At 42.7% G+C, this 14323-nt stretch overlaps 1 protein-coding gene across 1 annotated transcript in view; it reads right to left on the reverse strand.

Moving 5' to 3' along the window:
• Positions 1 to 14323, reverse strand: part of SUPV3L1 (Suv3 like RNA helicase) — a 1221766-nt gene that overhangs the window by 1010365 nt on the left and 197078 nt on the right. Inside the window, 1 exon segment of the mRNA XM_044056280.1 lies at positions 7564 to 7671. Within this exon segment, the coding sequence (XP_043912215.1) occupies positions 7564 to 7671 (108 nt within the window).

Below are 14323 nucleotides of genomic sequence, written 5' to 3' on the forward strand. Positions count from 1 at the left end.
GAGCTGAGATCCCTTATAAGATCCTCCAAAGCTAGCTACAAAAACAAAATTGCCACTGGTTCTAAGGGCACCCACAAAGCATTCTATAGCTATGTCAAGAATCTCAATGGCAACACCCAGATCTGCTCTGAGTTACAGCACAACGGCACAAAAATTACAGAACCAACCGATATTGCCAACATCCTGGAAGATAGGTTCAGTGCTAACTTTACCCCCCTCTCACCCCCTGAAGGGCCCATATCTATACAGGAAGAATGCAGAGTCCCTGTAATCACATCTATGCAGGTAAAAGCTGCACTCTAAAACCAAAAAAACACAGCATCCATGGGACCGGATAGCATCCCAGGCTGCGTTTTACATGAACTTCAGAACAAACTGGTTCCCCACCTAAGCACCATGTTAATCATAGTCTCACGTCAGGCTTTGGGCCCATTGAATGGCACACAGCAACAGTTATCCCACTCCACAAAGGGGGAGCCACCACTGATCCTGGGAACTATCGCCCAATTAGCCTGACGAGCCTGGTCTGCAAGGCCATGGAACGTATCATCATGGAACTCAGACATTGGTAACCTCCAAACTCTAGACCCCACCCAGTTCGGGTTTGTGAAAGGCAGAACATTGCCTTCTGAACCTGATCAACTTCTTTGAGGCAGTCACCAAAGACAAGGGTAAGGTGGTTCACACAGCCTATCTTGACCTCGCCAAGGCTTTCAACACCATCCCCCATTCTGGAATTATAGCTAAACTCACTAAACTAGATATAAATCCCTAAGTCATAAGATGGGTTGCCAAATGGTTCACTGACTGAACCCACACTGTAAAAGTAACAGACTCCAAATCTGACTTCAAACCAGTGACAAGTGGAGTACCACAGGGTTCAGTCCTGGGACCTCTCCTGTTTGGTATCTACTTCTCTGAAGTACAGGCTAACAAAGAAGGCTTCTGGCTAACGAATTTTGCAGATGACTGCAAACTAGGAGCCACAGTCGAGTCCCCAAATGATGTGGACTTCCTACAGAAGGGCCTCACAGAGACAGATGCCTGGTGTAAGAGACATGGCCTCAAGCTCAATGTCAAAAAGTGCACTGTCTTCCCCTTTGGTAAAAACTCTGTACCCATGAACTATTACATAAACTGCAGTCTACTTAACGTTGAATGTTTGATAAGAGACCTTGGGACCCAGGTGTACAGAAGTCTCTCCTTTGATAATCACATCGCCACAGTATTCAGGAAATCCTTCTATGTGGCACACCTCATCACAAAAGGGTTCTCATCCAGGAAAAAAGATGTCATTGTTCCCTTCTACTCAGCATTCATTAGACCCATTACAGAGTACAACGCCCCTTTTGGAAGCAGCTGGAAAGGCCACGGAAGTACCTCACAAAGAGGATTACTGGCCTCAAACAGATGCCCTACACTGACAGTCTCAAAAGACTCCAGCTTTACTCTTTAGTGTATCGCCTACTCTGAGGAGATCTCTGCCTGACATATAAAGCTATGTTAAACCCAGAGCTGTTGGACATGCTACACCTAAAAGAATCCCAATCCCTCCGAGCTACACGCTCTAGGGACCTAAACCTTGTCACCACAATAAACAGGACATGTTGGAGGAATCTATTCCTGTCCCAGAGACTTCCTATACTCTGGAACAAGCTACCCATCTATGTCGACTTCCTATACTCTGGAACAAGCTACCCATCTATGTCAAGCAAAGTTCCTCATTAGCACTCCAAGAAAAATCTTGATGAGTGGATGGGAAATAGGAAATACACCCTGGGGATCACTTCTGTGGCACTGTTCGACAGGGACACAGGAAATTAACTTTCTTGGGTGGCGTAAGCCAGGGAACCTTGTTGGCTAGGCTTACTTAGGCCCTTGGGCAAATAGCCTAGTACCTACCTATGAACCTATGGACAGGTTCACTAAATCATCAAGCTCAGTGAATGTGGCAACATTAACCAGCAGCTAGTTCAGCACACTGCTGTGTACTGCCCTGGAGGTTTCTGACATAGCTAAAAGAAGGCCTTATTGTTATCTTTCACCTGGGAAGCTATCAACCTCAGAGTTGACTTTGCATGACCTACTCAGCCTTCTTAGTTACTTATTTAGTTTGGTGAGAGAGTTTTTATCTTTATGGGATTATCCTTCCTGATATCTGCCATATTTTTTATCCTTTGGTTGTATGTTGTTGTTTGTCTTTTGGCTTTTCCCGGTTAGGGGTCGCCACAGCGGAACTCCGGTCCGCTAATGATTGACAGTAGATTTTCACGAACGCCAAGGTGCCAGCTCGACGTCCAACCTTCAACAAAGGCCCGCCAATTTACACGTCTTTTGAATGCCACCCAACCGCAGGGAGGACATGCGGACTCCACACAGTAGGCACTCCCAGCACTCCAGCAGAGAATCGAACAGGAGAACCCTCTTGCTGTGAGGCAACAATGCTACCGCTGCACCACCGCGGCTACTTTTCCTTTGGTTGTATACTCTGTTTAATTTGGGATACCACCAGGATGTTTTTTTCTGGGACTACTTCTGGGATTACTTCTGCTATATACAGCAGCCTCTATGCAGCCAGAGTTTCTGAGAGCAAATCAGCACAGGCCGCTGTGTTCTTGGAGTTTGGAGGGTACTGAATTTTGACAAACCATCACTTAATAACAGGTAATTTGCCTTGAAATAGTTCCTAACTTTACTGATTTTAATGGGGTTATGGAGTTTACTTTGATTTTTAAGGTTAGAGCATGCTCCCACATTTGTGAGCAAGAGGTCCAGTATGTTGGAGCCTCTACACTATTTGATCAAGAGTGCTTGTATTTACGAAGTCAAGAAATCTCAATGCCTGTAAATGACCAAGTAGGAATCCCAGTATATAGAGGGGTAAAGTCTCCCACGACTAGGGTGTTAGGTTGGATGACAAGTGTATCCAGAATGTTCAAGTATGAACTGTGAGCACCTTGGGACATGTAGGGTGACCTATAGTTGTTTAGGATAAGGTACAGGATTTTGTATATGCTAATCTGCACATAGGGGAACTCTAGCACTTCATCCTGTTTGACCACCCTAGAGGTATGCTGGTTACTGATGGAACCCCAGAACATAATCCTGCCTGACCACCCTAGAGGTATGCTGGTTATTGATGGAACCCCAGAACATAATCCTGCCTGACCACCCTAGAGATATGCTTACTACTGATGTGTATTGAAACACCTCCACCTTTAGCCCTTGTTTTTACAGCTACTGGTCTAAAAGTGTGGAAAGCACTGAAATCTTGCACTGCTGGGGTACCATCTGCCATTTTAAAACATACAGATGCCTACATTTTCGAGTGCGAGGAGAACTATGAGGGAGTGCATTTTTTTTTTTTTGTTTTTAATTTTAGGATCCATGCATTGAGCAGTAACACCTTGAGGTTCAGCTGAGTTGATTTTGCTATGTTAGTAGGTTTGTCAATTTGGCACTACCTAAAATGGCACTAAAGTGGGTAGATAAAGTTTAAGCCAGTATTCAAAAGCCTATAGGGGAAGGTGCAGACCATCCTTGGCAAAGCAAGTGGTCTGTTAACCATTCCTCTCAAAAGGACAAACACTGGATTGACTTAGAATGACTTCAACAACTGGTTGCCCTTTTGGTGTCACTCATTTTTTGTTCATATTGCAGCATCATCCTCTGTGATGGTAATATGCTGCTCAATGCTAGGCTCATACCAGCCTGAGACACAATCTAAAAGCTCCATAATGTCTCTTCATACAGTCCACAGAGATGCAAATAGTTCACAGAGGTCATTTACACCTACATGGACTCATACTGGTACCTGTGGCGTAATGACTTGTGTGTGCGTGTGACTTGGTGAATCTTGGCTCCAGATAAGCAGCAAACACTTATCTTCTCGTTCTTCAGCCTGGTTAGAGGGGCATCAATTTATCTTACAATAGAGTCCTCTATGATGAATGTCCTGGGAAGTGTGTTTTCTTGCTTTAAGGGTTTAGTGTTTTTTTCTGGGTGCCTTTGGGCTTGCTGAAGCACAGCTTTGACAACTGGCAGTCAAGGTGATCTTTGTCATTTAGGAATATTGCTTTTCAATGCTACAGCATGTGTGTGTGTGTGTGTGTGTGTGTGTGTGTGTGTGTGTGTGTGTGTGTGTGTGTGTATGTTGTGTGAGGTGAATGTGTTTTCAACACCCTGATGTGCACTTGTATGCAAGAGTTTAGTCTCCAGTGTCATTGTGTAATTACACCTCTCGCATACAGTGTCTGCTTCTTTAAGGGAGAACTGCACCACAGACAAAAAAACATGTTTATTTCATCATGGTTTGGCATTTCCTACATTTTAACACAGCTCTAGGGCTATTTACAGGTTTTTAAATATTTTTATACAGAATTTCTGAGTCCGACCACATGGGGGCTGACACCTTGAAGTAATTCTGATTGTTTATAGTCTGCCTCTAGGTACCCCACAATGCAGTGTTTGTCTGTAAAAAATATTACATCACGCAGGCCTCTTTCTTCCTATATCTCCTGTCACTACATTGATTTTACATGCAAACACTGCTGTCTTTAATTCAGTAGTTTTATGTAACATATCATGCTGCTCAATGACTACTTAAAGTACAAAGTGCAAATGCCATAGAACAGACTTTCAAAGTACTTTTTACTGCTGCTTCTTTTTAGAATGGCTAAACTGCAGTCTGCAGTCTTTTGTGAAGTCTGAATTGTACTAATTTGACTCATCTCCTATCCTCCTTTCCACCTAACTTCCCTAGCTGTCAAAGTGCTACGGGTAATTTGAGCTGTTACCTGCTCTGATTGACAGCTCACAGCAGGAGACTTGACTCGGGTACTGTTTCCTTGTTCTAGTCTTTACTTTCTGTATGGGTAGGGGAAGGACCAGGTAGCTGTGACATCACAGCATACGTGGGTTTTTAAGACGGTCGTGGTGATGTCAGTTTGGGGTGGGAATTGGCCAGAAAATTACCTGCATTCATTGGCCTTGATGACATCAATGAATTGGGAGACTGCAGCAAGCTTTTCTAAGATGAAATAAAAGTTTTTTGAAAGTGAAACCACCACAGTACAGCGAGGTACTGTTCTAGTGGAGAGAAACAGTCGATTTAAAATATTTCAAATTTTGTACTGTTGTTTATTCATAACAGGGACAGTAAATAGGGAGAAAAGGGACAGAGAATTTGAGCATTTAATAACAGAATCATGTTGTTGTCCTTTAAGGATTATGTGGCTGTCAAACATTACACAATTGCTACATTGTCTCAAGATGCCCATATCCACCCAAATGGCTAGAGAGACGTTAGGAAATTATATATCCACATTGTCCAGTCCTTGGATATGGGAGCTCAAGGGGGTGGAGTATTGGTGTTAGAAGGCTATTAAGGGTGCTTTGTTGGTGCAGACTAATAAGGAGGCTTTATTGGGACAGATTGCGCTTAAAAGTACAAAATTCTAACTTTAATGTTTACACAATACTGAATTCTACCAAATCTGTAAGTATTGCCACTTAGCACCCAACTAGCTGCTCTAAGCTTGTCAGTGCGCAAGGTACTTGTTCTACACTTCTGCTTTACAGATACAGTTTTATGGACCACTCTACAGGAAAAAAAAAATCGCTTTTTAAAATGTTTGCTACTGTACAGAGCATCGTTAACCCATGCAAATGGGCAAAATTTACAGCATCACAGAAAAAAAACAGAAAACTAAGGAGTCCTCTGGCCAATAAAATTATTAGAAGTCCTTTTGTGCATCTCTTGTGGTCAGACATATCAGAAAACCACCTCCTGCCACAAGATGAACAAACCCAGTCATCCTAATTTAAAAACAGTAGAATAGACCCATGGTGGTGCAGCGTTGCTGCCTCACAAGAGGTTCTCCGGTTCGATTCTCGGCTGGGGTGCCTTCTCTGTGGAGTCTGCATGTCCTCCCTGTGGTCGTGTGGGTTTCCTCCGGGTGCTCCGGTTTCCTCCCACATTCCAAAGACATGCAGTAGGTGGATTGGACACTCTAAATTGGCCCTAGGTGTGTGTGTGTGCGTGTGTGTGCCTTCTGTGGAAGGTTGGGCGCCGGGCTGGCAACAACACCGTAGAACTCCACTGCCAATCATGAGCAGACAGATGATCCGCTGTGGCGACCCCTAACCGGGAAAAGCTGAAAGAAGAAGAAGAAGAAGAATAGACCCACAAGTGCAATGCTACCACAAATCAAACAGCTAGCTGGAAATCCCTTGTTGAAGGCGTTTTCAAAACAGTCTTACAGCAGTAACTGTGAGAGGAAGAGCATTTTTCTCAACAAAAAATATAGCAAAATGCACACATACAAGAAGGAACCAATAGCAATCCCTCAAAATAACTTAAGCAAGTGCGATTTACCAATCAAAGGTACTTAACCTGGCCTAGATGGCACTGGACAAAAGTACCACTTCTGTGGAATGCAGGCTAGGGCTCCAGCCTTGGCTGAGCTCTAGGAAAATATGCAGGAAACAATACTCCCATCCCAGGTGTTGGAGTAATTCTCTCAGAGGTCTTCAAAGTCGCAACAAACAAATTTCCTCCGTTTGCATCTAAAGGAGTAAGTACAAACTGACTCCACCACTGAAAAACACAGAGGTGGGATAGGACAAGCCAAGCCGTCTTTGGTACTGAGATCAACTGGTCCCTGACAGGGCTTTTAAAGCTTCATACTCTGCTGAATTAATCTTTAATAGTAACTTTGTGGGCTACTCTATTTTTCATAACTTTGTTTGGAGGCCAGAGATAGAAGGCTGACTTGGGGTACATGTGACCTGAACAAAGGCCAAGTTTTATTCTGATCTAGGAAAGCCCTGAGGTTTAAGACCTTTGTAGCCAGAGTATTTTTTTTTTCAAATGGTAGCAAAGCTACACTGTCACAGACAAGAGAGACCTGGAAATCTTTTAGAAGAATTTACCTTCTGCTTTAACACTTATTGGAACACTTCTGTGCAAGTTACTCTCCTTGGAAATTTAAAAAAAATCCAATTTCAAAAAAGTTATTAAAACCAGCAACATTATTCAAAAAGTTAAAAAATAATACATGAATCATTTAAATGTAATTGAAAAATCCTAAGATGAGCACTTGTTTTCAGAGTGCTGTCTGGAAGGCATCCAACGAACAGTGGAATGGTAATCTATTACTTCGCCATGGAAACCTGAATAAAAGTTAAATAAAGAGCCAGTGCTTGCTACTTCTAATCCATACATCAATCCACACCACATCAGTCTCATTTGTGGGAGATGTCTGCTGATGGATGGACTGGAAGTCAGACCCGACGGGTTGATGCCTACATTTAGTAATTTCTGTGGATAAGAGATAATGATGTAGCAGTGATTTCTATGCTGAACATAGAGCAAGTCTTCCAAGGCTGGGAATAGACGGTCAGACTGAAGGGTCAGGCCTCAACATCCCAACACGGTTTGTTATTGAAACTGTAATGCTCACTCTTGTCAGGTATGAAGTTTGCCACCCACATAAAGGAACAACAAAAATGCACATTGAGAAGCAATTTGTATAAACATCTAAACCACATTTCTGCACTCACCTGCACCACAACAAATGTCATTTAAGATAATATGCAGCTCAGTATTCAGCGAATTGGACTCCATTACATACTTCCGAAAGCTGATGAAGGCTTGATGGAAAAGACGAGCTGTTAAAAAAAATATTAATTGAAAATATTTTCCAATAGTGGTGAAGCTTATTCAATAAGCACCCAGTACGGGCTAATTCTTAAAACAGTGTAAACTTAACTGTTTCCCTGTTGTATGTGTTATTAACTAGTGGTCATTATTTCAAGAAATGTGACTGAAAGCATATGATACCTTTGGAGCTTGGATGTCTTAAGCACACATTATGGTGGAAAAGAGCATGCAGCAGCAAGAACAAAGACAAAACCAATATCAATACAGAAAAACTACATAAAAATGCAATGCATAATACAGGTCAACCTAAACAAAATATTTATATACTAGTAATTGTGTTCAACTAAACCACGGTATTACTAAAATAAATCTACTGCAAAGTGTCTATTTCAATGAAAGATATCCTATTATGTTACAATAACATTTTTTTCCTACATTTTTAATGAAGGTCTTAAGCGAGATGTCTGTTACACAGAACACTGACAACTACTTCTCACAGGGAGAACTTTACCAAAAGTCAGAACTCCTGGCAGTTGCCAAGTGGCAATATTTCTTTGCATGCAACAGAAAGGATAGGAGGATTACAGGAAAACCCAAAAGAAGAAATACTTGAAACTTTTTTACAGGGACTGTTTGAAAAGGTTTTGCTGGAAGTAAAAACTTCAATTAACTGTAAGAATTCATATTTTACTCTTACTTAATGAACTTTTTGGGTTTGTTTGACTGTCACTGTAAATAAACTGCACTGAATTTGTTAAATCTGTCTCTGGTGTGTTTTACCCACTACAGTAGTAATGAATGTGAGCAGAATTTGGTCATCCCACCAAAATGTTACATTTCGTTCTTGATTCTCAGCTTGCAGTACACCTACATTTGAGATGTGCTCCCATAAGTGAGGATGAAGGTTGTGTGATTGAACTTTTAACTTTTGCTTGCCCAAACTGAAAATTTGTGCAAAGTATTCCACAAGAACAACATGACAATAAATCAATCTGTAATGGTCTTTTAAGATAAGGGTAACGCAAGTTGAGAGCCACTGAACTAGTCTGCAGAAACAGACAAATTGCATTAAAGAAGAGACTGCTAGTTAACGAAGCCTTCCTTAGAACTAAGCAAACTAATCATTTAGATGCCTAGAAACACCAAGAAAATGTCAATAAATGAAATGCAATTTAACTGTATTGGGGGGAAGCACAGGATAATCTGATCTGAATACGTCTGGTAAAACAACATTATGGGGAACAGAAGAGTTATTCTCAGATCTAACACTATATTTATAGAAAGAGTTGGGGGCTAGCAAGCAGCAACCTAACACACAACAAAAAGTACAGTTGTGTATACTTACAGTACAGTTGTGTACACATCATAAATGTAGATGTTAGAGTGTATTCACTGTTGCAGTCATTACATTTGGGTAATCTGCTGGCAGGTTGCCCTCAGTCGGCCTGAATTCCAAAGTCTTGGGTCCTGCGTTGGTTGCTGTCTCCTCTTCCATGACATCAGGTAATCAGGGGTATAAAACATGCAGCCAACACCATTTTCTTTAGTTTTTCTTGCCCCCAATGTCAGGTGCTCCCAAAAAGGTAGCGAATTATATATATATATATATATATATATATATATATATATATATATATATATATATATACACACACATACATCAATATGAACTTTACCTTCATCTACAAGCAAATACACCACATAGGATGTAGAAGAGAGAGAAGGAAAGATAAACTCCAATATAACAGGGGGATGGCAGGAGGGTAACCTGGACTGCAACAGTGAATACACTCTAACATCTACATTTATGGTAAGTGTACAAAACTGTACTATGTTCTTCGTGTTTCACTGTTTCAGTCATTACATTTGGGTAGAATCCCAAAGCTATGGTTGGGGGGCTGGAGCTAAACAGCATTAGGAGCGGCTATAAGGCCCTGCAGAACTGCTCCGGATTTAGAGTAAAGAGGCAAATGATCATGCTTTGTAAAGGTGTGAACAGAACTCCAAGTAGCAGCCTCTAGAATGTCTTTGGTTGGTACTCCCCTTAGAAAGGCTGCTAAAGTAGCTGCAACTCTGGTGGAATGAGACTTAATGCCCTTGGGCACAGGTTTACCATGGTGTAAGTAGCAGAAACGGATGCAGTGGCTTATCCACTTTGAAATTCTCTGCTTTAAAATAGCCTTGCCCTCTGATCCTGTAGCATATGTCACTAGTAACTGCTCAGTTATTCTTAGAGCTTTAGTCCTGCTCAAGTAAAATCTTAGTTGTCTGTGCACATCCAAGGAATGCAGAATTCTCTCCCCCTTGTTCTGCGGATTTGGAAAAAAGGTTGGCAGATGAATTGTTTGGTTAAGAACCACACTGGAAACCACCTTAGGCATAAAAGTAGGATTTGTCCTCAGGGATACCCTGTCTGGGTAAAATATAATAAAAAGGCTCTATAGCCATGAGGGTCTGTTGCTCTGAAACTCTTCTTGCTGAAGTAATTGCTAGAAGCAAAGCGGTTTTCCATGATAAGAACTTTATATCAGCGGCAGCAGCTGGTTCAAATGGAGGCAGGGTGAGCTTTTCCAACACATAATTGAGGTCCCATGCAGGCAATGGTGATGATCTAGGAGGCCTTAAATGTTTGGCTCCTCTTAGATACTGCTTTAGTAAAGGATGAGAAAACATTGGTGGCTCTGTATTGCAATGAGCCAAAATGGCAGAGGCATGGATTTTGATTGATGAGAAAGATAGGCCTTTGTCAAGCATCTCAGTTAAGTATTGTAATATCTGAAGAATATTTGGTTCTGCTGTATCAGTTCCTTGTGCTGGATTACAAGCACAGAATCTCTTCCACAAGATTTTCTAGTACTAGGCCTTCTGGCTTCCAAAATGACATCCATCACAGCTTTACTGAGAGGTGTTGTTTTTATGATTACATGATCAGGCATGCTGCCAGGTTCAGAGTCTGTAGTTGATTGTGCAGGATCTGATTGTGTTGCTGGGACAGTAGTTGTGGTCTTTGAGGCAAGGTCCAAGCTGGGTATTGAGACAAGTTCCTTAGGATTGGGTACCAGTATTGGCGGGGCCAGTCCTGGGCAATTAGTATCATCTTTGGTTTCTCTTGTCTGACTTTTAGGAGGACCTTGGGGAGAACAGGCAGAGGAGGAAAAGGGGTAAACTCATATGTTCATAGGTTGGTACTAGGCTATCAGCCCTAGGGCCTATACAAGCCTAGCCATAACAATTCCCTGGCTGTTTCTTCCCACACTATTTACTTCCCTGGACCCCTGTCTAGCAGGGCGACTGATGTGATCCCCAGGGTGAATTTCCTTTCTCCCATCCAATAGTCAGGGTTCCTTTTGAAGAAGGCCAAAGAGGCATTCTGCTTGACATGTATGGGCAATCAATTCCAGAGTCTGGGGAGTCTCTGGGTCAGGAACCTATCCCTCCAGCATGTTTTGTTTATTGTGATGACAACGTTTAGATCCCTGGAGCGTGTGGCTCTGAGGGATTGGGATTTCTTTAAGTGTAGCATGTCCAACAGCTCTGGGATTGACATGGCCCTGTATGTTAAGCAGAGATCGCCTCTGAGTAGACGATATGCGACACAGTACAGCTTGGGTTTTTTAAGGCTGTCACAGTAGGGCATCTGCTTTAGGCCTGTGATTCTTTTAGTGAGGTATTTCTGCGGCCTTTCCAGTTGTTGCAGATATCTTGAGAGGTACATACAAAACGGGGCATTGTATTCTATAACGGGTCTAATGAGGGAGGAGTACAGTGGGACAATGACCTCCTTTTTTCTGGATGAAAAGCCCTTAGTGATGAGGTGTGCTACACAGAAGGATTTCCTGACTGTTGCGGCAATGTGGTTATCGAAGGTGAGACCACTGTCCACCTGTGTCCCCAAGTCCCTTATCACACTTTCGGTGTTTAGTGTACCGCCACCTATATGGTAATTCACAGATACATGTTTTTTTCCCAAAGGGGATAACTATACATTTCTTGGCATTGAGCTTGAGCCCATGGCTCTGGCACCAAGCATCTGTTTCTGCAAGGCCCTTTTGTAGAGTATCCACATCATTTGGGGATTCAATAATGGCTCCCAGTTTGCAGTCATTTGAGAACATAGTTAGCCAGAGTCCCCCTTAGTGTTGGCCTGTACTTCAAAGAAGTAGATGCCAAACAAGAGTGGTCCCAGGACTGAACTCTGAGGTACTCCACTTGTCACTTGTTTGGAGCTGGATTTGGAGTCGGCTACTTTTACAGTGTGGGTTCTATCAGTAAGCCAGTTAGCAACCCATTGGGTGACGTAGGGATTAATGCCCAGCTTAGTAAGTTTATCTATGATTCCAGAGTGGGGGATGGTGTCAAAGGCCTTGGCAAGGTCTAGATAGGCTGTGTGAACCACCTTACCCTTGTCCATGGCTCTGGAGACTAGAAATCAGTCAGGTTCAGGAGACAAGATTGGCCCTTCACGAACCTAAACTGGGTGGGGTCCAGTGTTTGAAGGTTGCCAATGTCTTTGTTTATAAGTTCCATGATAATACGCTCCATGGCCTTGCAGATAAGGCTCGTCAGACTGATGGGACAGTAGTTTCCGGGATCCAAGGTGGATCTCCCCTTGTAGAGTGGGATAACTGTAGCTCTGCACCACTCAGTGGGCACGAAACCTGAGGCGAAGCTATGATTAAACATGACACTTAGGTGAGGTGCCAGTTCATATTGTAGTTCATGTAGAACACAGCCCGTAATGTCATCTGGTCCCATGGATGCTGTATTCTTAGCTTTGGAGTGTGCGTTTTTTACATGTGTGGCCATTACTGGAATTTGGCAATCTTCTGGTATTGAGATGGGCCATTTAGGGGGTGAGAGGGGGGTGACGTTGACATTAAATCGATCTGCCAGAATATTGGCAATATCCTTGGGATCAGTATATTTAATGCCATTCTGTTTTAGCTCAGAGCAAATCTGGGCATTGCCATTTAGATTTTTGACATAGTTACAGAATGCCTTGTGGCTGTCTTTGGAATTTTTGGCAATTTTATTTTCGTAATTAGCTTTGGAGGATTTTATGAGGGATCTCAGTATCTTACTGAGGCTGGTAAGGGAGTTTTTTGCATCCTGGGATTTTCCTCTTTTCTGCAACAGTTTCTTCCTTTGGTTGTAAAGTTTGTTTATGGCAGGGGACCACCACATTGGCTTCCTTTGCTTGGATGAGAGCATCTCATTTCTATTTGGGATGGCACGATTCAAGCATGAGTGGATGTGCTCATACAGTGCCTTAGTGTAGGATTCAGCAGTTGAATTTTCAGTTCCCGTCTGCATGGGTGTCAAGAAGTTTGTCACTTCCGACTTGAGTAGCATGAAGTTGGCTTAGGAGAAGATTTTTATGAAGGTTTCCTTACTGGGGGGTGGGAGTGGGATGTGGATGTTAAGGGTGATTTGCTTATGGTCAGACCTGACTAATGAGGGGGTGACCATAGGTGTGGAGCATCGATTTCCCATGTTGGTCTAGGATATTGGAGCCCCTGGTGGTACTATGGATTAGTCGATCCAAGGCATTGGAATTTATGAATTCCAAGAACAGTTGGGCAAAGGTGTTGGTACACGAGTAGTTTTCCCAGTTAATGGCAAGGTAGTTAAAATCACCCAGTATTAGGGTGTTTGGTTCTATCTTAATATATTCCAGTATGTTTAGAAAGTTGTAATGAGACTCTTGGGGCATGGCAACTGATAGGGCGTCCACTTTCCATGCTTGTCTGTGATAAGTCCTTGTGCAGAGTTTTTTCAATTGATAATTCTGAGGAGAGGCAAATAGATCTATGTCTGGGCTCCCCCATTTCTCCGTTATCATGCTGATGACTTGTGGATTTATTTAAAACTAGTGACGGTCCATAAGGCTTCTGCTTAAATCGTCTGCCAGAGTGTTCTGTTTTCCTAGCAGGAATTCATAGGTTCCTCGCCTCGAACAGGCGGTGACTTCCTCTGCCTAGCTGGGACTGGGATAACCGGCAGTATCTATGTTGGCTTCTTGGAGATTTTTGTGATCCTTCTTCATCCTACTTTGGCCTTTCCCAGCTCTGTCAGGTTTTCGGTCAGGATGCGGGATGGGGGGCATTCTTTCTGAGGTGGGCCTGATGAGGGGATGAGTAAAGATGCACTGTGGGACCCCCTGATCTAGACAGCTTCTGAACAGGCGGATTGCCACTGGCTATAAAATGTTTAGTTAACCACTTTGGCCATGTCGGGTTGTTGAAATGAGAGATTGTTATCAATCCTAATATCCCCAGGTCCCAATTACTTCTTGTTTTTAGTGGGGTATTTGCTGCAGGGTAATGGCATTGTACTTTTGAATGGGGCTGGGGATGACTATACATTTTTTGGCAGCCTGCTTGAGGCCATGGAGTGTGCACCCTCTGTCTGTTTAGATGTGGAGGCTTCATTTGGAGGATGCTTTGTAAGCCAGCTGGGTTGTTTCAATAACACTCTCAGCGTGTTGGTCCCATAGAGATTGTTATCAACTTGGGTCTCTGCTAATTACCACACTCAAATTCTGGTATATACTCTTTGTTTATATACCGACAAGAGAGGTCCTTCCGTGGACTGCAAAAGGGACACTCACGACTCTGGTTTGGTTGTTTCTTACCCAGCAGCTCTAAATCTCATGTGGGC

This window comes from Protopterus annectens, chromosome 14.part0 (assembly GCF_019279795.1).
Source record: "Protopterus annectens isolate FY-2018-M chromosome 14.part0, PAN1.0, whole genome shotgun sequence".
Classification (NCBI taxonomy): Eukaryota; Metazoa; Chordata; order Ceratodontiformes; family Protopteridae; genus Protopterus; species Protopterus annectens.